This window comes from Topomyia yanbarensis, chromosome 3, assembly GCF_030247195.1.
Source record: "Topomyia yanbarensis strain Yona2022 chromosome 3, ASM3024719v1, whole genome shotgun sequence".
In the NCBI taxonomy this organism is placed as follows: Eukaryota; Metazoa; Arthropoda; class Insecta; order Diptera; family Culicidae; genus Topomyia; species Topomyia yanbarensis.
Genome location: NC_080672.1, coordinates 363,288,130 through 363,309,529, shown reverse-complemented (window position 1 = coordinate 363,309,529; position 21,400 = coordinate 363,288,130). Strand labels below are relative to the sequence as shown.

The 21,400-nt window shown below is 37.1% G+C and overlaps 1 protein-coding gene across 7 annotated transcripts in view; it reads right to left on the bottom strand.

The window, feature by feature from the left end:
- Positions 1-21,400, bottom strand: part of LOC131692561 (myosin heavy chain, non-muscle) — a 252,821-nt gene that overhangs the window by 61,000 nt on the left and 170,421 nt on the right. For all 7 annotated transcript variants that reach the window (XR_009306012.1, XM_058979675.1, XM_058979679.1 and 4 more), the window contains one exon: positions 10,642-10,763. Coding sequence is in view for 6 of the 7 variants with exons in the window: in XM_058979675.1 (XP_058835658.1) it covers positions 10,642-10,763 (122 nt within the window). In the remaining variant the exon portion in view is untranslated. The remainder of the gene's footprint in view (positions 1-10,641; positions 10,764-21,400) is intronic.

Here is a 21,400-nt window from a genome sequence, read left to right as displayed (position 1 = left end):
TGGATCGCCTACCGAAATCAATTATACTGAAAATAGTACTGTAATATCCAATAGTCCAAAAATTATTTCGAATGTACCATACACAAAATGTGTGCGATAAAGCCTGAACGGAATTCTTTAATTGTCGATCGCATAGCCAGAATAATGCGGTGTAACCGTATCAGCGAGGCCAAGAAACCGAAACGGCGCACAGTGGCTGGAGGCCGGACAAAACCTCAAAAATTTATGTTTGAAATAGTGATATTTTATATTTTTCCTAAATTTGAATGATGTATATTCAAAATTTTATGATCATTGGACAAGAAGACAATTTTTAACATCAGTTTAAACGTAGCAATATCCGGACTTTTTAATGATTTTCATTTCCGAAACCACCATTGCTATGTTCACTTCAAATGCATGTTGCTCTCTTGATTTTGGTCCTATTTTAGCACAATCAGGATCACTTTGTAGAAAAACGAATGAACTTGGTTAGTGGTTATAATATATTCGCTAAATTTGCTCGAAACTATGAATTTTTCGTTTATTAATGTTTGAGGTGGTCAGCTCAAAAATTCTTTTTTCGCTAATGTATTCTGTACAATCATGCGAAACATTTCGGAACGGTCACATAGTACACATTCTATAGAAAATTACCTCTGCTTTTCGAATATAATGGTCTCGTTCTGCGCCTAGGTGCCAGTACCGTCTTTACGTATGGGCTCACTGGGCCAGGGCCAGGGGCCCCGGAATTTTGGGGACCCCACACTTAGGATTAATATAAAATCATTTTGAAGATAATATTTTTAAAAATAGTCGCGCTCATTTGGTCATAACTTTTAGTGGGTAAGAATAGATCGGTAGCAGCTATGAACCGCACAGCGTATCCCATCTGATCGAAACGAGGCACTGCATGACTATTGAACCGATTCAAACGTCAATCCAACATTTGGATTCAAGTTTCAATTTATGTTTAACAACAACAATGTACCGTTTGGTAGACCACGTATACAAATTATGGAAGAGGCACCGGACCTTAGCGAACTAACTAGAAAACCTTGTTTGGCAAGCGATCTGCGAATATGGCAAAATATTTATTTCTTCGTCACATTCAGGTCTGTCAACCGACGAATTCACGTGGAAGCGCCCAAAAGTAACTTCATGCGCTCTGGAAAGGAAGGTTTGACACTTTTTGGCCGGATTTGGCATGTTTCACTCTGCTCGATTAGTCTTAGATTGACACAGAACCAATAATGTTGTTTTTGCTACACTGCGCCCTATCAAAAAAAAAAAATCTGTCGTGAGGACAAAGGTTCGTTAAACCTCAAGAGATAAGTTTAAAAATGCCCTTGTGAAAGTGCCTACACGCATCAACCCTAGCTTTACCCTATATTTGATTAAAAGAGTCACTGCAAATGTGCATGCATTTGAGGATATTTGAAGTACCTGAGACATTTTGTAGCTTAATTTTTTTTATAAATATTCTTGTATGGTGCAAAAGCAGAGCATTCTTGTGCTGCTGAAATAAAATAATGTTAAAATTCAGTTTTTCCTTGCTAAAATCCGTTATTTATTATGAGATGTTATTTTGTTCGGCATGGTATAATAAAGGAGGAGTTGTCTATTCATCCGACGTTTCGGCTCTTGTATTTTACCTGACAGATATCTATGATTCCCGGAAGAAGGTAAAATACATGAGCCGAAACGCCGGATGAATAAACAACTCCTGTTTTATTATACAAGATGACTGCATGCCGTTCCGCTTTTATTTATAGATTCGAGTAATTTGTATGTTTCTTATTGCGAAACAATTTTTTTTTCGGTCAATCCAATTTTTTTGTGCTGATGGCAAACTACCGAACGTAAAGTTAGTTTTTAGTGTTTCGGATTTTCTTCATTTGTAACTAGTACCGTGTTGGTACCAGTTAGATGGTTTTGGCGCCTAACTAGCGCCAATTTTGGTGATAGTTGGGATTTATCATCTAACTGGAACCAAGATGGTGTTAGTTACTGATGAGGAGAATCCGAAACGTCAAAAACTTGCTAATCATTGTCGGAATTCGAATTTATTGTCCATGGATGTCTTTCCGAATTGGGTTCCTATCACCGACACCTTAGAAGCGGATCCACCATCCGAGCCTAGATCTCACATGGGTCGGATTTACTTCTATCACGCAGGGAGATGCAATGAGAAATTTTTCAAATCAAAAGATCTCAAAGACGTCTACTGGGAATGAACCCAGACCCACTGAGCACAGAAATATTCAGGCTTGCCGCTCAACCACCAGAGCTATCTTCGAATCATCATTTTTTTCAGTAGGAATGCTGTAATTAAAATGCACCGCTTCGCTTTCTACGCCCCCTCAAACCGGTCAGAACAAACGAATTCACTAAACGTCTGTCAGAATATGTAACAAAAATGTACCTCACCACCAATTCGTGCAAAAATGCGTGCGAATTTAGGCGATCAATCGATTGATTTCAAGGATTCCAGAATGTGACCATCTGTAAGCAAAGAGCAATCAATATTGATGGAAAGAAACATTGTGGCTTTTTCCGAAGTAGGAACTCTGTTTAGTTCAGTGGTTTTCAACCGGACTGAATTCACCCCCAGGGGGAAATTAGACTATTGTAGAGGGAATTACGCGGAATATATTAAAACTTGTTATCCTAACATTGCCGTCGGAATTTTGTCTTTATATATCGTTTCAGTATGTTAAGAATTGAGATGCTTACTGAGAGTGCTCAGGTACAGGTTTTTAATTGGAAAATTATGGTTTTCATCCAATTGAAAATCATGAAAACCACCATTGTATCATCATTTTTGAGAGGGTAATAAAGATAAACAGAAAAGGGTACATCATAAGGAAAAGGTTGAAAAGGTTGGTTTAGTAAAATTCGTTGAAGAAAGCACGACAAGTCGTGTGTATTTGTGGTGGAACTTAATTTTACATTTATATTCATGCTCCAAATATGTGCATGAAAATAAACTTAAAATTGTAAAATATTTTTTTTTCTGTGCACTCTACTCCAACATTTCTCCTTCTTGATGGATGCAGTCATGATCCTCAAACAACGTCTTGCAACTATGAAGGACAGATTACACCGTCTGAGCACACTATAGCGCAGTTGGTCAGTCCATTACACTGTACGCAGTTCACCTGAGTTTAAACTCCCACCACCGCATATAGTGTGATAGGCCGTTCATTCGGATAGGTCAGGAAAACAAATAACTTTTTGAGATTTTCTCAGACCATCTAACGATTTTCGAGAATATTTGGACACTAGCAACGACACCTGGTTGTTGAAATCTGAAATCGCCTTTGTTCTCCTTATATTTTGAATCCCACTTATCATTTTTTGATCATACTCATACTCGAGCTTTTTATACTAGTTCAGTTAAAGGGGCCCCTCAGTCCAATAGTGCCCAGGGGCCCCGCGTAATCTTAAGACGGCCCTGCTAGGTGCGCAAACGGGTTCAAGGAGATTTTGAAGTTTTGTTACTGATATGGAGGCGCATGGTGTTTTGTTCAAGATAAATAGACAATATACAGTAACACGTTACACAATGGATTTAAAGTAGTGCTCTTAATTTTTTATGATATTGTTGGTACTGGAGAACAGTAACGGAAAATCTATCATAAAAATGAGATCATAGTCATAAGAAAGGTTCAATGCCACTGTATGGAAAAAATACATTTAATATTTGATGACTTTTGATATCAAAAATGAGCTCAGCACCTCAAAATTAGCTTAACTTGTGATTTTCAGCCAAAATAGGTAACATTTTAGATTTTGTCCGTCTTTTGTTTGAAGATCGCTACTGAGCTACTGAGGATCCGCTGGACGAAATGACTGCCGACCGTCGTCAGAAGCGGCGGCCCCTCGCAAGCAAACCTGTGATCCACTCGTTTGCTCGGCTTATTCAACCGTGCGGGCTATAATTTAGTTTAGGTTCGACTGAGCGTAGCGATGTGGCCTAGCCAGATTAGTCGGCAATGTTGATTTATTTATTTATGTATTTATTTATATATTCATTAATTTATATTTTCATTTATTTATTTAATTACAAAAATTTCTCTGCTAATTTAAAAACAATGAACTATGACTGGTATGCGACATTTTTCTTTCTATATATAATATTGGTAAACATTTTATGTTTGTTTCACTATAATAACAGAGAAAAAGATCTATAGTAGCGATGACATTTGATTTTTCGTTCCTCGAAAGAAATTTTATTAAATGAAAGGTTAAAAATTTGGTTTCGACTTTAAATGTATCAAACTTTTTGTCTTTCGATATTTCGTCTTTCGACCTTTTGTCAAACATCCGAGTGCATGAGCCCTAACTTAGAAAAGTAGGATTTGAATGTTTCGTGTTCCACTCGTCAGTAACTGCCAGCAACTTGCTGCCACATAAAGAAGTATTTGACCGAAAAAGCTGACCGAATTTTAAAAAACCTTTATCAATGGCAATATACTATAACATAATATTTAAGCATTAGACGGCAACCATGTTGCGTGTATCTACTAAAGTTTGGCAACACTGTTAACTGTCAAAGATAGAGTTTTATTTGTGATGGGCGGGTTTGAAGTCGTGTGTGGGAACAAAATCTGGCAAACATTGATTTGAATTGCTCCTACTCAAAATCTTATGTTTTAATAAACCAAGGTCAGTGTAATACTTTAGTGTGAATGGATCCATGAACTCTAAAAAATATCAGTTTTATAAAACTTCAATAAATAAAAGGAAAAAAACCCACGATTTTCTCACCTTTCAGAATTGAAAAAGTTTACGTTCCCAATCCGTCTCAGTGAAAACTCTTGTACATTAATCCTCAATGAAAACTCTTGTAAGTTTAATCCAAATACTACTGGATCGGCGAAAAAACTTGCGCATAATAGCACCATTTTGAATGAGAGCTATTTGAATAATTAGATATTTTTGACATTTTTCCTCATTTTACTACAATACCCGTGTGAAGTCCAAACTTTTACAAGGATATTTCTTTTGTATATTTTTTGGCAAGATTAAGGTTTATTTGCTCCAGTTAAACACTAAATCCAAACAGTTCACACAACATGTGTGAACACCCAAAGCAACTGGCTGATACCGAGTGATGTCTCGGTTAGCCAAGTACAGAAGCTCTGGGTCGCTATCGAGTATAGGGAAACGAACTGTCTTTTGGCATGAGAGCTAAACGCCTACGAGTATGCCACATTTTTCCCAACGGAACAAAATTGGATAAACAATTGTTGGGCATAAAACCTAACTTAGATTTGAATTTGATTTTTGCATGTTTTATGTTCCACTCGTCAGTAACTGACACCAACTTGCCGATATATCCAAACCAACACCAAAATTGGCTAACCGAGACATCACTCGGTACCAGCCAGTTGCGTTAGGCGTTCACGCTTGACTAGGTGTTTGCTCAGGAACAGAAATCGTGTCTTCAGTGTCTTCGTCTTTGGAGTTAGCGTCAATCCGGCGGTAGCTTAGTCCTGTCACTAAGTTAGTGCCGAACTCTGATGAGACGAAGTCGAAATGGAAACTCCATAACTAAGTTAGTAAATCCGTAAGTTTTTAATACAGAAATCTGTGTAACTAATTCAATTTTCCAAAGGATGAAAACAAAATTTTTGCCACACTGTGATTCTAGTATCTAATCCAAAGTATTTTTCGAATAAAACCGAGTTTGTATGGTAGTTTTATACATGTATTGCGCCCGTAGCGTGCGGTTGGCCGGGTTAGCCCCCGCAAAGAGCGCCAACCTTGGAGGAACGATGAAATCTTGATTGACTTTATAAAATAAATGAGGACAGGTCAAAAATGAGCTGGGATAAGCGTGCCATTTTCAGGTACACAAAATTTCAAAATTCGAACTGAAAATCTAGACACCAAAAAGGCGCAAAATTTAGACTCCACCAAAGGTGTCAGAAGAGCTCTTTCAGTCCCATTCATTCGAAAAAAATGGCGTTGTTATCAAATCTACATTGGATACAATATTAAACAATAAACCTGCACGACAAAAAAATTCAACTGCGAAGACTTCAAATTAAAAATATTGCGAACTTCATCAGTCGTTTTACCAATTTCATAACAATAAAAAAGTAGCAAAGAGCACCCCTGGACAAAGTTAAGCTTTTGATTGAAATGCCGAGGCGCTGCAAATTCATTGTGGATCTCAAATTTCCAAGACCAGGAGCTGTTTGCTTCAACTTTGTGCCAGTCGCTTTCTCGATATTTGGCAGCTCCTCAAGAGAATTTTTTTTAAATTTTTGTAAGAAATCTCAACTGCCAATAGTTTTTATGATCAGTCACAGATTTCCCCACATGCGAACGGTCAATGTCGTACTCTCTTTGAGGCAAGAGTCCGTAAAAATGTGTCGTGGTGAGTGGCTCTTTTTGTTGTTTCTATGTAAACGAGTGCTTATTGCTACAATGTCCCATTTGCTTGTGTTTAGTGCAAAACCTGACGCGCGGTACAAACAGCCGACGGCAGACGAACCTCCTCGAAGGAGACTCCGATTTTCCGGCTGTCTCGTTAAACGTTACCCAATATAAGTTTGAAGAGACAAAAAAACAATTTCCCGTCCTGTGCGATGGCCCTCACTGGAGAGAGTCCTTGAAACAATTACGAATCGGCAACCCCACCGTCAATCTCAACTGTATAAACGGGCATGTAGATGCGATAATCCTTCATAAAAGATTTCACTTTCGAGATATCCGTCACGGCTGAATATTTCGGCGTCAGATTTTTGGAAATATTTAGAATATTTATCTTTAATCCGATAGGAGATCAGATATGGTCCAATCGATTCAATGTATATGATTTTGAAAAGAAGGTCAGAGTCTTCGATAATGCAGTTTTTTCAGAGTCCTCGGTAAAGAAACATTGGAGCCTTTTAATTTATTTAATGTTTCGTCTTTGGCAAATAACGCCACAATGGCACAAAATGAACAGTTCACATACAAAACAAAAACTTATTTCGTAGGCTACCAAGGAGCGCTTTTCTCAAAAAAAAACTCACGAAAGCAGATACATCTCTAGGCCACGTTGATGGAGATAATGCATCATGTCTTTTACAGAAGAATTTATTTATGCGCGGGCCAAGAGCACAATGCAAAGTGAAAACTTGAAGAATTCGAGAAAATTCAATTCAGAAATTCAAAGGCAAATCAGGGAACAGTAGAACAGAAATGTGTTTGCCTATCATTACTCGATGTATGGCTGGATGCTACCGATTTTCTTAGTAAAGGGTGTTACACATCAAATTGCATCACGGGAAAAAACGCTGTAGAAAATAACCCATTGGGTATTTTCTCTTGGAAGTTTGCCTAAAAGTAGTTCAGAGTGTTTACACTGTATTTTTTATCGCTGTTAGTTTTTCGAAAATTGGATAAAATGGCGTCACCCGAAAAGCAACGTCGCGAATTGATTTTGCGCAAGTACTTGGAAAATCTTCAACTCTCTCATCAGGACTTCGGAAAACAACTAAGAATCGTGCAGTCAACGGTTAGTCATGTGATTAAACGTTAGTACCAAACTCTGAGCATCGAACGGAAGGATAAATGCGATCAGAATGGATGTTCTATTAGTAATCAAGATCACAAGCGTGTAGTGAAAGCGTTTAACCTTCCGGTAGTCGCGCTAGTGCACTGAGTACACGCTGCTTTGAAAATCTAGCGAAATCGCCTTAGGGCACCAGCGGCTGCTCGTTCAGTGGGCCATAAGCGCGACTTCCGGAGGGTTAAGCGGAATTCCAATGCTCGGGCAGAGATGTGTTCAAAAAGTTGAATCTGTCCAAGTCTTTCGTTCAAAGTGCCAAGGATCGGGAGGGACTGCATACGTACAATGTGCAGAAGGCTCCAAATTGTGACGAATGGCAAAATAAGGTGGGAAAGTCTCGGGCACGGAAATTGTACACCCAGATGCTGACGAAGCCTCATTGTCTCATCATGGATGATAAGACTTACGTCAAGGCGGACTTCTAGCAGCTTCCGGGGCTACTGTTCTTCAACGCTCAGTACAAGTTTGATGTTCCGGATGAAGTAAGGAAGCACAAACTCTTAAAGTTTGTCAATAAATACATGATTTGGCAAGCAATCTGCTCATGTGGCAAACGGAGTGCGAAGAGATCTACCTCAAGGAGTGTCTACAGAAGCGCGTGTTTCATCTGTAGAAGCAACACGAGGGCCCTACGATCTTCTGGTCAGATCACTATTCAAATGTTGTCCTAGAGTAGGGTATGAAGCCAACAAAGTCACTTCCGTATCCAAGGACATGAACCCTCCCAATGCACCGGAAGTAAGGCCTATCGAAAAATACTGGGCAATTATGAAGCAGGCACTACGGAAGCATCCCAAGGAGGTCAAATCTGAGGAAGCCATGAAGAAAAAATGGGTTTCCATACAGAAAAAGCTGCAGCCAGGTGTACAGAACCTAATAAGTGGAGTTAAACGTAAGGCGCGAGCCTCTCAAAAATCCTCAGATATATAGTTTAAAGATCAACTTTGCCGAAAACTGCAAATTGGTCCGATTATGTAGTAAAAACATTTATTTATATAAAATTATGTGTATGGTCTCATTCTCCTCCATGCTAAGAATAGTACATTTTCAAAAAATATTTTGCCCTTTGAAGTTAAAAAAAAACATTTTCCGGGCACCTCCAATCAACTTGCAACCTTAAACAAATCTGTACGTAATAAAATAAGCTACACAGCCTTATGTTTTTAGGTATGCAGGACCACTGTGGGCTTTTATATTGAATTTTGAATTTAAATTTCCGATTGTTTATATATATTACAACAAAAATTAGAAGACTCCGCTAAGTAGGGACTAGAAATCTACAGCCTCAATTAGTTCTGTCATCCACCAAACTAAAATCAGACACCAGACAATAATAAAAACACGGACCTTGGTATCTAGCGGGGAAATTAAACAGATCAAATTGTGTTGGGTGGCATCGGGGCGGTTGTGTATGATCTTGCTCTAGAGGCAGTGGTATGATCACTGTCGCCGATGGGATAATCATGTGTTCTTTCTGAGACATCATAGCCCAGGGAGAGCATAAGGGTTTGTGGCCGGAGTCCCAAGGGTTGCAGCTTCGAATCCTGCCTCTGGGAGGAATTTTTTTCACATAAGTTTTTTCGTCGAACTCACCATTTCGGTCTTTTTCCCCCGTTGGATACCAAAAAAAAGTCTTAGAAAACTCTCGTAAGTGAACTAGAGCCACGGGAAGAGGCTCATATTTGGCCCATGACTTGTGGACGCAATTACCATTTGCTCGAATACTTTACTTTGTTTATTTTAGGAGCAGGGAAAAGCCTTCTGGAGCTGAACTTTTTTCAAACTCGCTCTCCAGAAGGCATAAAACCTCCCCATCTTTTATACCAACAGATGACAAATATCCAAATAATACACTAGTATATTATAATTCATATATTTGCCGATTCTTTTCATTATTAATTAATCACTGGAGGATGGAGCACATCGATATTGTTTATTTTGTTGTCGGAATGTCTAAAAATACTCACAGCTTCATGAAAGTTTTTTGAATAGACCGACAGAACTCAAATTTTGTTTGAAAATTGTGGACATATATTTAAAACCAGCAGAAATGATTTTAGTTAAAAAACTGATGCCGAAATATTCCGTTTTCACATTGTCTGGTTTGTGGAATTCAGGTTAAGAACCGTTTCTCTAAACTATAGTGTAACGGAAAATTATATTTATGAATTGTTTTCAGATATATTGGATCTTGAAATCGAAAACATTTAAAAGACTTTAGATCAAAACTGAACCCTCAAAAAGGCAAGGAGCCTCAGAGGCCCGGCTATTTATAGTTCTCTAGTTTCAATTAACTTGTAATTTGAAATACAAATGACCGAGCGTTTTCGGGCTTTCGATTCTCTCACTGATAAAACAATAAAAAAGAGGATTTTGATTGCATTGGGTCTAAGGAGTGATGCTTCTTTAAGTCACAATTTAAGCTTGCCTTTTTGAGGGTCAATAACTAATATATAGCGTCGATTCAAACTCACATCTTAATTCCTTCTGATATTTTTATCATACCGTTCAAAAGAGATGTACATATGTGGAATAACACGATACCTTTCTAAGGTGTATCGCAATACAGCCCATGGACCATTGAACTGTTGACATGTTGAGTAAGACTGAAATGATTCGCTTTAGCATCCTTGTACCAATAACAATCTAAGTGCCTATAGCTAACACTGAACTCGAATGGCATAGCGGCAAACATGTAGACACGTTTTGCAAAACTATTCCCAAACATGGCAAGTCACGGCAGGGTGAGCTTTGTTTAACTGTTTGTCCAATAAATCACCGCAAACAAAACACGTTTCATCAATATCCGAACGCCTTGGGAAACGTTCAATTCCCTACTCATAAGAAGAAATTTGTACATTAGATCTTTTCTCCTACACCTTCTGTTTGTTCTGTACTAACATACTAAAGAAAATACACAATCTATGTCACACACGCGTAAAACAAACCTTCCATTAGAATATGATTCCATGTGCCATTGTTCTGTTAAATGTTTGTGGTGTAACAGCAAACCAGAGAGAGGATCTGCCCAAAGTCTACGGTACTAACAGTATCTAAACAATATCGATAATTGTAAAAATTGTTTTGCTTACCGCAACGGATCCCTTCGGTTTGGATGCGGCTACGTACGCTAAATACTGTATCACTTTCTTTGTGTTTTCGGTCTTACCGGCTCCCGACTCACCGGTACACAAAATGGACTGGTCTTCTCGATCTAGAATTAGAAAAAAATAAAAACACAAGTAAATAAACAAATCGTTTTATCTGTTTTTCTGTGAAGGATTAGCAATGGAATGTCTACTCTTTGCTGCAGCAGTGCCGTATGTTTGTTTTGCGAATTCCAGAGCATCATCTGGTGTTGTGCCTTCGTGCTCTGTGATGACAAAGAGTGACAACTAGTTGAAGCTGCTTGATTTCGTTATAATAAATCTAACAGGGTGGATTTTCACCTAACGGCTACCTTTTTAAGAACATGTTAATGACCGATGTACTGACAGTAACATTTAGAATATGAGACAGCCCGAACCGTGACACGTGTCCGACATGGAAAACCATGCTGGGAGCAGATGTTACCGCGAAGAGCAACAGTTTGCAAAAAGTGGAACAGTTGTCACGTCGTAAAAAGACACGCATTAAAGTGTTTTTAACTTCTTGCATCTTACCATGCACCCAATTCGTTTTTCCCATCTAAGGAAATGTCGTTTTAAATGAGGTCAGTGTGGTATATAGTATGTGATGCTGCTCAGTCACTGTGATTGTGCGCGCGCATGGAATGGAATTCAATCCAGCTATAATTCACCGTCCGTCTGTCGTCATTTGGCGGTAGCGGGCGGCGCGAACGGACACACTGGTGGAGAAGCCAGATTTTATTCAAATGACAAAATGACCAAATTGGGAAGTTGTTTTCCGACTGATCACCGGCGGGCGACTTCGCCATACCTACAGTAAACACAGTGAGTCGACTGAAAACTGGGTGAGTCGAACATCGCAAGGGTTCAATAAATCTCTATTGCGCAATGTTTAAGCATATGGTCAGGAAGGAGGATATTTTCGGACGATTTGTTAATTGATTAGTTATGCTCGGTTTGGAGGCTCCGGTACTACTCCGGTTTATGAATAAACAAGTGTCGAAGTGAGTCATGTCCCTAAACTATAGGAGTTTCTTAGTTCGATGACTACCATATGGTCTACAAAGTTGTTCTTATGTATCGTCTGTCTTACACTAAAGAGAACTTAGCACCGGTTTACAGAAACAAGATCAAATAACGATGTTATATCACATATTTCACAAGCAACACTCACATACCTAAACTTTGTTTATAGATCCCGATCAGTAGTTTAACCAATACACATCAGTAGGGTGACATTTTTTGGATAAAGAGTCCAGCTGGTGATCAAGTTGACCTGTCAGTTACTGATGAGGCGAAGTTGAAACGCAAGAGTCCCTGCATTTATCAACATTATGAGTTATCAACGACCATGCGGTAAACTTGGGTAGAAAGCTCAACTACTACCAGCAGAAGACAAAAGATTCTTCACATTGAGCCTGCCTAGTCCTAGTTTTCCGTTCTATGTTTATAACTGATTTGCTCTAGAATACCGAATTCGTCTTTAAATTTTATTGCTGTAGCTTCTCTTAGTCATAAATTTGCCGAAAATAGCTAACAAAATCGATACAACTATTAGCTATGCTTAGGCATCCACCTGGAGCTCTGAAATAATGTCGCCTGAATTTATTGTGTTGTGTACTCGGTTAACACGGTTTACAAAAATTAGTATTTCTTATGTAAAAAAGTCCAGAGAATCGATTGACGAAAATTAGATTACTCTTATGAAACGTAAACATCCATTTTACTCCAATTTTTCGCACAACTAAAGTTTGAAGTTAATCCTGCTTTATATTTCGGTAAAAGGCTGTATGCGGCTGAACCAAAGTGGTAATTCTTATGTAGTTCAGGTTATCGTTTGAATATAGTTAGTTTGACCGCCCGAAACGTGTGGACTCGTTTTACCCCAATTCCTCCCATAATCCAAGTATAAGAAGTTAAGCCTGGCTGTGCTTCTTGTAAAGAGGCCGAATGCGGCTGATGAAAAGTAAGTAGTAATTCTTATGTAGAAAAATCTTGTTCACATAATACAAGTGTGGATTTATACCTCACTCAACATTTAAGAAAGAGACTGAAAGCGGTTGATAAAAAGTGGTAATTCTTCTGTTAGAAATTCAGGGGAATCTATTGAAGATTGTTAGAATAACCGTAGGAGACGTGTGTACCCGTTTCACCCCAATTCTTCCTATAACTCAAGTGGGAAGTTAATCCTGGGGTGGCATTCCGCATCTCGATTCGAGAGACTCGATTCGAAACGTTTTGAAGTCGTTTCGACTAAATTGCGGCATTACGTATCGCATTCGACCAAGCGTTCGAGCTTGTTAGATTGCGGTACTAGATTTCGACTGCCTGTTCGAGCGCAAACTGTCAAATAAGAGTATACACTGAGAAAAAATATTTTTAATTCTGCTACAAATAAGTTTCATAAAACCAACTTTGGTAAAATATAAGAATTGTTTTAATTTATTTAGTTTTTAGTTGATTGTTATCGAAATATATATGGATAAGTTTCGCAAATATAAAAAAAAAATTCTAGTACACAATCGCACTTTGAAATAAAATCGATGTTGTCAACATCGATCCAAAAAGATCCGTTGTAACATAGAAATACGATTTTTTTCTTTTTATGTACGAAAAATAGATTTACCCTTTCAAAAAATATTTATACTGTATAAAACAATTGATAAAAAACGAATCTTTTCGTTTCATTCATGAAAAATAGTTTAGACATCGACGATAACTTTTATACGCCGTACGGGCCAATCAACGTCAGATTTACAAATAAAATTCATTCAAAATTATTTTCTTCATTCTTTAGCTAAACATATTTAACAGGTATTTTTATTATGGCTGAATATAATATTTACTTCAAGGTATGAGCTTTCAACTTTTGAAGTTAGAAAAATTGAACATTTTTCAATCGCTGGTAGCTCAGAAAGTATTTGATGTATGGAAAAAAAATATTAAGTTTAAAAAGTTGCATTTTCGCATGAGCTTTAAAAATTTTACTTTCGAGCTCGGTTCGAAATACATAATGCGAAACAAGGTCAAGTCGATAGAATTTTGATCGAATCGAGATGCGTAATGTCACCCCTGGTTGTGCTTCTCGTAAGGAGGCTGAATGCGGCTTTTCAAAAGTCGCAATTCTTATGTAAAACAAAATCCGGCGAAGATAGTTAACATGACAACAAGAAATGTGTATACCCGTTTTACCCTGATTCTTCACATAATGTATGTGTGAAGTTATACCTTACTCATCATTACAGAAACAGGCTGAAAGCGGCTCACTAAAGTAGCTTTTTTTAAGTAAAATAGTTCAGGGAATCAATTGAACATACTTGGAATGACCGTACGAGTCGTGTTTACCCGTTTTACCTTATACAAGTGTGAAATTATACTTACCCCACATTCCAGAAAAAGCCTGAAAGCGGCAGATAAAAAGTAATTTTTTATATTAAATCGTCCAGGGTATCAATTGAGGGTAGCTAGAATGTTCACACGAAACATGTGACCCGTTTTACCCTAAGTTCCTTTCATAACTCAAGTTGCGAAGTTAAACCTGGCGGAAAGAGGCTGAATGCGGTTTATGAAAAGTAGTATTACTTCTGTACAAAAAAAAAATCGCGTTCAGCCTGTTTACGAAATGAAGTCAGGTTTAACTAAAAACACGAAATATAAGGAGAAGTAGGGTAACACAGGTTCAGACGTTTCGTACGGTCATTTTAACTATCTGTAATCAATTTATCATAAGTAATATTTCATAAATAAGAAATTTCACTTATGATATGTCGTACTCAGCCTTTTTCTTAAATGTGGCGTAAGGATTAACTTTAAACTTGAGTTCTGGGAACTGGGGTACACGCGTTTCATGCGGTCCCCGGACTATTTTATAGAAAGATTAATACATTTGCTCAGTCGTATTCAGTATTTTTCTGAAATGAAGAGCCAGATTTCACTTCAAGTTATGAGAAGAATTGGGGTAAAACAAGTTTTGTGTGGTCCTTCTACTTTTTTGAATTATTTCCGGGGATTTTTTTACATAATAATAACTACTTTGGATGAGCCGTATTCGACTTTTTCCCTAAATGTAAAACCTGGTTTAATTTTATAGTTTTATATCTTGAATTATGGAAAGAATACAGAGTAAAACGGATTTACACAATCCATGCGGCCATTCTATCTACAATCGATTTCCAGGACATTTTTGCATAAACAATACAACTATTAATCAACGCACAGTGGGGCCGGGCCGGCCAAAGCCTCCAAAATTTATTGTCGATTTTCACACCTTTTATATTTTTTCTAAATGTACATTACCTAAAGCTGTATTCGCCAAATTTTTGAGTCCATCGATTGAAAAATATAAGTGCTACATTTTTTTGAACCGTACAAGGTCTTGAAAATCTGCAAGAATTTGAGTGACAAAAAGTTTTTGTTCATTCTAATTCATCTCGCTCCAATAGGTACTACAACGTTAATTTAACAACACATATAGGCGTTTATAATAGGAAATCATCTCAGGAATTCAATGGTGTATTTCGATTTGAGAAATAATGAGTATTTAAAAAGTTACCAATAAAATCATTATAACTATGTTGTTTAACGCGGACTTATTTACATTCAGAGTGTCATCTCTTTATCGGTAAAACCGTGTTGAAGGATCTCATCTAGTACAACTGACGTAGAATTTTATCTAGTTTTCAAAAATCATAGTGCCATCTTGCGCCGTTTTGCGCCGAAGGTTGATATTTGGACATTTGTAAAATTAGTTTTTTAATGGAGACGCATGGTATTTTTTGATTTCATGAAGCTATGCATTATTTTTCACCGGTGAATTTCTTTTCTAAACACTGCTTGTAAATTCAGGGTTTGGGGCGATTTCCTTGATACAAATATAAGTATGCCTTAACCGTCTTGCAACACATGACTCTTGTTTCTACATTTTCACAGTTATCTGCAGTATAGAAAAATTCAAATAAATGCAAGCCAACGAGGCAAACTAACTGCAACTATTATCATATCTTTCCATGAATACTATTTCTTTAGGGGGAATTGGTTGTTAGCTTTACTGGTGACCGATGCAAGGTAAACACGTGAGTGTGGGAAGTGTTCTTTTTTACCCGATTTTTAATTATTGGTCAGTAATGCAACATTTATTTTCAAGTGAAAACTCCCTATTGAATCTTTCAAAATTAACAATCAAATTCAAAATCTCCCTCAATAATTCACTTCTAAATTGATGAGAGTTTCAAGCAAAAACGCTCACGCCTCTATTTCAAAGCATACACATACAGTGCAAAGTATGCTCAGGATGTTTTCGTACAAAAAACCAAGTCAGTACCCACAAGGAGAGATATTCATATCATCATTGGAATTGAAAATCAATGGAAAAGTATTGAGCGGCTTAGCTGCAGTATGCATCGTATGAGAAACTGTGAATATAGCATTGTAGGGCATGATTTGAGATCTTCATTAAAATCAAATAAAAATGTCATCTTTTAATAGCTTTGGCGATAACTATAAATAAATAAACCAATAAAACAAAAATTTAAGGCATTCTATCAAACACCTTAAGATGTGCTATCTTTTATAACTATTCTAAACGCATACGTTTATAAATAAGTAAAAAAGAGCTATGAAGGGATTATTTTTTCTACGATGGTATTCAGATTGGACATCTACAAACAAATTTATAAAATTACATCATTTTTTATTCACCAGATTTCGATAAATTGGAACCACCCTATCTAACTCGTTACTAAGGACTACCCAAGGAAATCAAAATGTTTCTGTTCACTTACGTAGTATCTGTTTTGAAAAGTTAAGAAAATTCACTTTCGCGAAATAAAAAAAAACTATTAGAACCACCCTAGGATGTCTAATTTTCATTTTAGCGTCCTAATTTAATCAAAACCGAGTTCAGCGCACCAAAATTACCCTTAGATGATATTTTCAGACATTTTAAACTACTTTTGAGGTTATGTCCAGCTTTTGTATGGAGTGGATCCACTGTGCAACGGCATGTAGACTATTTCCGAAGTATATTGCCATGTTTAATGTCCCTCTTGAGTTTGGGAAAAATGAGGTAAAACTGGTTCACATGTTTTGTGCATTCATTCTATCTATCTTCACCTGTTTCCTTGCATAAGAAACACTACTTTTAATCAGCAGTATTACGCCTGTTTCTGATATATTGAGTAAAGTTGAACTAAGAAGAAAGATAATCCTATTACCTTCTTAGAATCTTTGCACTTTTTTGCATGAGAAACACTAACTATGGTAGTTTTCTTCCAAGCTATATAGCCGGCAAAAAAATAAACATGAACAAAAAGGGGAATTAGGGCAAAACAAGTATGATAGCGTACTTTGCGGTCAATTGAAATACACGCAATCGATTCCCCAGACATTTTTACGTAAGGAGTGCGCATTTTCGATAACCGCTCTTAGCGTTCTATCACGTTATGGAAGTGCCTTAACAATTACTGGAAATTGCGTAACTGAAGTGGCTGTATTTTTTCATTGTAAAGGGATTCTCTGCTCCTTCGGATTGCGTATAAATGACTCTGTTTATGGATTCGCTGTTTTTCACCCTTTATACAGCGATAATATCTTTTGATAATATTATTTTATTTTCACTGGTGAAAGCATCTACAGCCCCCGGCGTATTCTATGCACTAATGGTGTGTTCCTATATCATCATCACCATGTTTAAATTTTTAAGATTATAGATAAACTGTATACTTAGGGATACACTGATTTTTTTAACTAAACCGACTAAAAGAGTCGATAATGAAACAATGTTCGTGATGTCATGAGGTTAATTACAATTCTCGTAACTTTTATGTACTTTATCGTGATATTTTATTCATGAGTTTACTATCGGGTTTTTCTGACAAAGTAATGTGATTCATGTTCACATTGTAGTGATATTTTATTCATTAATTTGTCATGATTTTTTTGTCTGACAAAGTAATGTGATTTATGTTTATGAGTTTAGGAACTTAGTCACCATATTCGTAATTTACCGCCGCGGCAATTGTAACTAAATGTCAAAACTCAGCCATGAAAATTGGATAGTTGGTCGGATATCACTTCCAATACGACTTTAACTGATCGACGTTGATGAGCACTGGGCAATGCTGAAGTAATTCTAAATGCTGTTGAAATAAATGGTGAGTAACATAGATAAAATTGACGCTTTTACTCCACTGGTCGCCCGAGCAAATTCTCATTGGCACAGATACCATACCATACAACCCCTTCAAAAGACCGTAAATATGGTCCGTGCAAAGTTTCCTCACCATCAAAGCACCACAAAATTGTCTCAATAACCCATAAATACACCTAAATGTGGTTGTTATATGGGATCTACTGGACCATGGTGATGGTGTTTTCATGATTTGATCCCATTTAAAACACTATCAAAACACCATGCAGTGGGGTGAAATTTAACCATGACTTTGGGGGTATTATGGGCTTTCGTTTGCTCGGGCGTCTGGTTGCCTTTATTTAGAAATCATAAGGTACTCTCGGTAGCCGGCTGACCAGAGTTAGAACAAACCATCAAAGACTAACTAAACAACTAGATAACAAACCACGCTTACGTGCCTTGTCAAATAAACGATTTGAATTTATAAAAAAAGATGCTTTTCAGGTAGCATCACTTGCTTGGATCCTAGAGCTAACACTCAAATCTCCATCTCCGTGATAGTAATGGAAGAATTTCTATTAATCGTCGTCCTTCCGTTGAGTATGGTTTCAATCATGATGTATTAATAAGGATCAGATTGGAATATATTTCCTAATCAGCAGTGAAAAACAGTCAGTGAGCAATCTGGATGATCGTTTCAATGCAACGCAATGCAGAGTTTATCAAACGTCACGAATTAGTCGGAAGTCCAGCTCTTCTGATGCTTGATTTTTACCCATCCAGCGTCTTAGCAACTTAGTTCAATTAGTTTTGTCGGATAATTGTGTGTGTATGTGCATCTGTGTGTGTATGTGACCAAAAATGGCACTCATTTTTCTCAGAGATGGCTGAACCGATTTTGACAAACTTAGTCTCAAATGAAAGATACAACGCACGGTGAGCACGATGACGCAGAGAATGTCGATTTTAATAAATTCTGCAATGAATGTATAAAGGTGAAAATTTTTCCAAAATATCACCACAACTGCTTCGATTTGTAGTATTAGGTCACTAACATCCATTCAAAGTATCTTTGGCCACATTGGCAAGCATCATCGGTTCCGGAAGCCCCGGCGGAAGTATCCAAATCCAGAATAACAATCACATCGGTTTCTCGGAGATGACTAGACCGATTCAACCAAACTTAGTCCCAATTGAAAGGTATTGCGCCCCCGTAAATGGCTATTAAATTTCATCCCGATCCGACTTCCGGTTCTGGAGTTACGGGTTGTGGCGTGCGATCACATAGCAAATTGCGATTCAAACCGATACTCCGATGAAAGCAAAAAAGGTAAAAATTTAGCTAAAATGTCTCCCAAACAACTTACATTTGCAGTTCTAGGTCACCGACGGCCAACCAAACTATCGTTGACTACATTGACCACCATAGACGATTCCGGAAGTGCCCGGGAAAAAACCGCCATCTTTCAAAATTAACGAACTCACATCAGTTTCCCGGAAATGGTTGGGCCGATTTTCACAAACTTAGTCCCAAATGATAGCTATAATATCCCCACAGATGTCTATAAAATTTTGTACGGATCGCTTATATGGTTCCGGAAATAAAGACTAAATCGTCCGGTAACATATGAAATTTCCATGTAAGCCGGATCTCAATTTTTTTTCCAAGGGGGGACCCCATGAAATTTCAGAAATCGAATTCGTATTTTTGATGCCAAACATCTTTAAAATGCATGAAACGTCGAGATTTTATGACATCTCGAAAATTTTTTTTATAAAAATCGACTTTTTGGGACGATTTCGCACCTTTTTTCAATTTTATATTAATGTAGCTGTTTTTTCTTTTACACTTCTTACTTCTTTTCTTGTATATAGTTGTCATGTCGTGTATAATAAAAATGTAATATATACATTTGGAAACTTATAATAAATATAAAGAACGCAAAAATTCTTGTTTTAATGATTGAGAAAGGCACAATTGCACCGCTAGGTGGATTAAAACAGGTTTTTCTAAATGCAAACTGTAGCCAAAACCTTCATCTGTTAAAGTGAGGGGTACTTGAAGCAGCCAACCTCGTACGTCAAAGGCTCTTTGCACTTCGGACCTGGTCCGCTAACCACACCGTCGATCTCCACTATTCTGGCGGGCACATAGACGCAATAGTTTAGCGTAAAACGCTCGCAGCAACCAATCATATTTTCCTGTTCGAGATCATTCGCTATAACACGTATCTTATTCGCTCGATCGTGTGTTGTCTGGGTTACTGTCGGGTAGTTAGTAGTCAGCTCTCGAGAAATTTACAGTAAATTTCCCGTTTTCTTTCCGGTCTGGAGGTCCAGATGAGTTTGAAGGATTTTATTATTCGAGGAGTATTACGAGAATTAAGGATATCGGATGTAGGATTTCCATGATAATATTGGAATAATTTTCAAGTTCGGCCATTTATGCACTTAGTTAGCACGATATGTAAATGGGAAGGGATTTTAAATTTAAGGGAAGCTTCAAAAAAAGAACAAAAAGAAGCGACTACATATATGCGCTAGCAATGATTTCCCTTCTCCAGCGAGAACATAGACTCGATCCACAGCAGTGGCCGATCAACCCCAAATTAAATGCACAAACGTTTTACGGCAAGAGTAAAAAGATCAAAATCTCGGAAATGAATGATGATTATTAAGAATTTTTGGCAGTTTGCGGTAAAAATAAAAAGGAGACAACTTATCACACGTCACAATGTAAGCAATTTTAGTCAATTTATGCGAAAAAACTTTTTATCATTAATATACGTGCTCAAAATCATACGACTCCTATTTTTTGGAACCGTATACATACTACCACACAACGACACATTCGATGCCCCACAGCTCACGAAACAAGGCCAGTTTGTGAGAAACCTTCCTTGATACTTGATATACAGTCCCTGGCCATATTATTGAAATTAAGCTGAAAACCATACTGTACCGTCATTTTAACTAGAATACACGTTTAATACTTGACAAACAATGTTTTAGTTATAACCAACAAACCAATAGTTTTATTATAAATTTGGTTGGCGGCGTTGTCTATCCATTTCAAAAATTGTATTAATGTCACAAATCAAAAAAGAATGTACTTATAACAATTACGACTTTTACTTGTTTTATTGTAGTGTAATAAATTTGACGATCATATTGTGTTTGGTTTTTATTCTTTTATTTTATTTTTTCGTGTTTTACAATGCTGCTATCTATGTTTGTACATGATGAAGCTTCTAAAAACTACATAGAATATTTCCATAACTAGAAAAATAGGCGTTCTTTTGAATAATAGTGCAATAAAACAATGGAAAAATTATGAAAATTCTATTCTATTCTATAAAAATATAGTCAAGTATTGTAGATACAAAATTCCAGAAATAAAAAAAAAACGATTGTTTTTACATTAGTAGCATTATTTTTGTTTTAACACAGAACGAGGATACAAAAAATAAGTTACAATTAATTTTTTAAACAAAGGAATAATATTACAACAACATCAGCTTTCATTAACGTACACTGTTGTGCTTATATGCATTTGCGTGAAAGAATGTCCCAGCAGAATGCAGCTAGCACGTA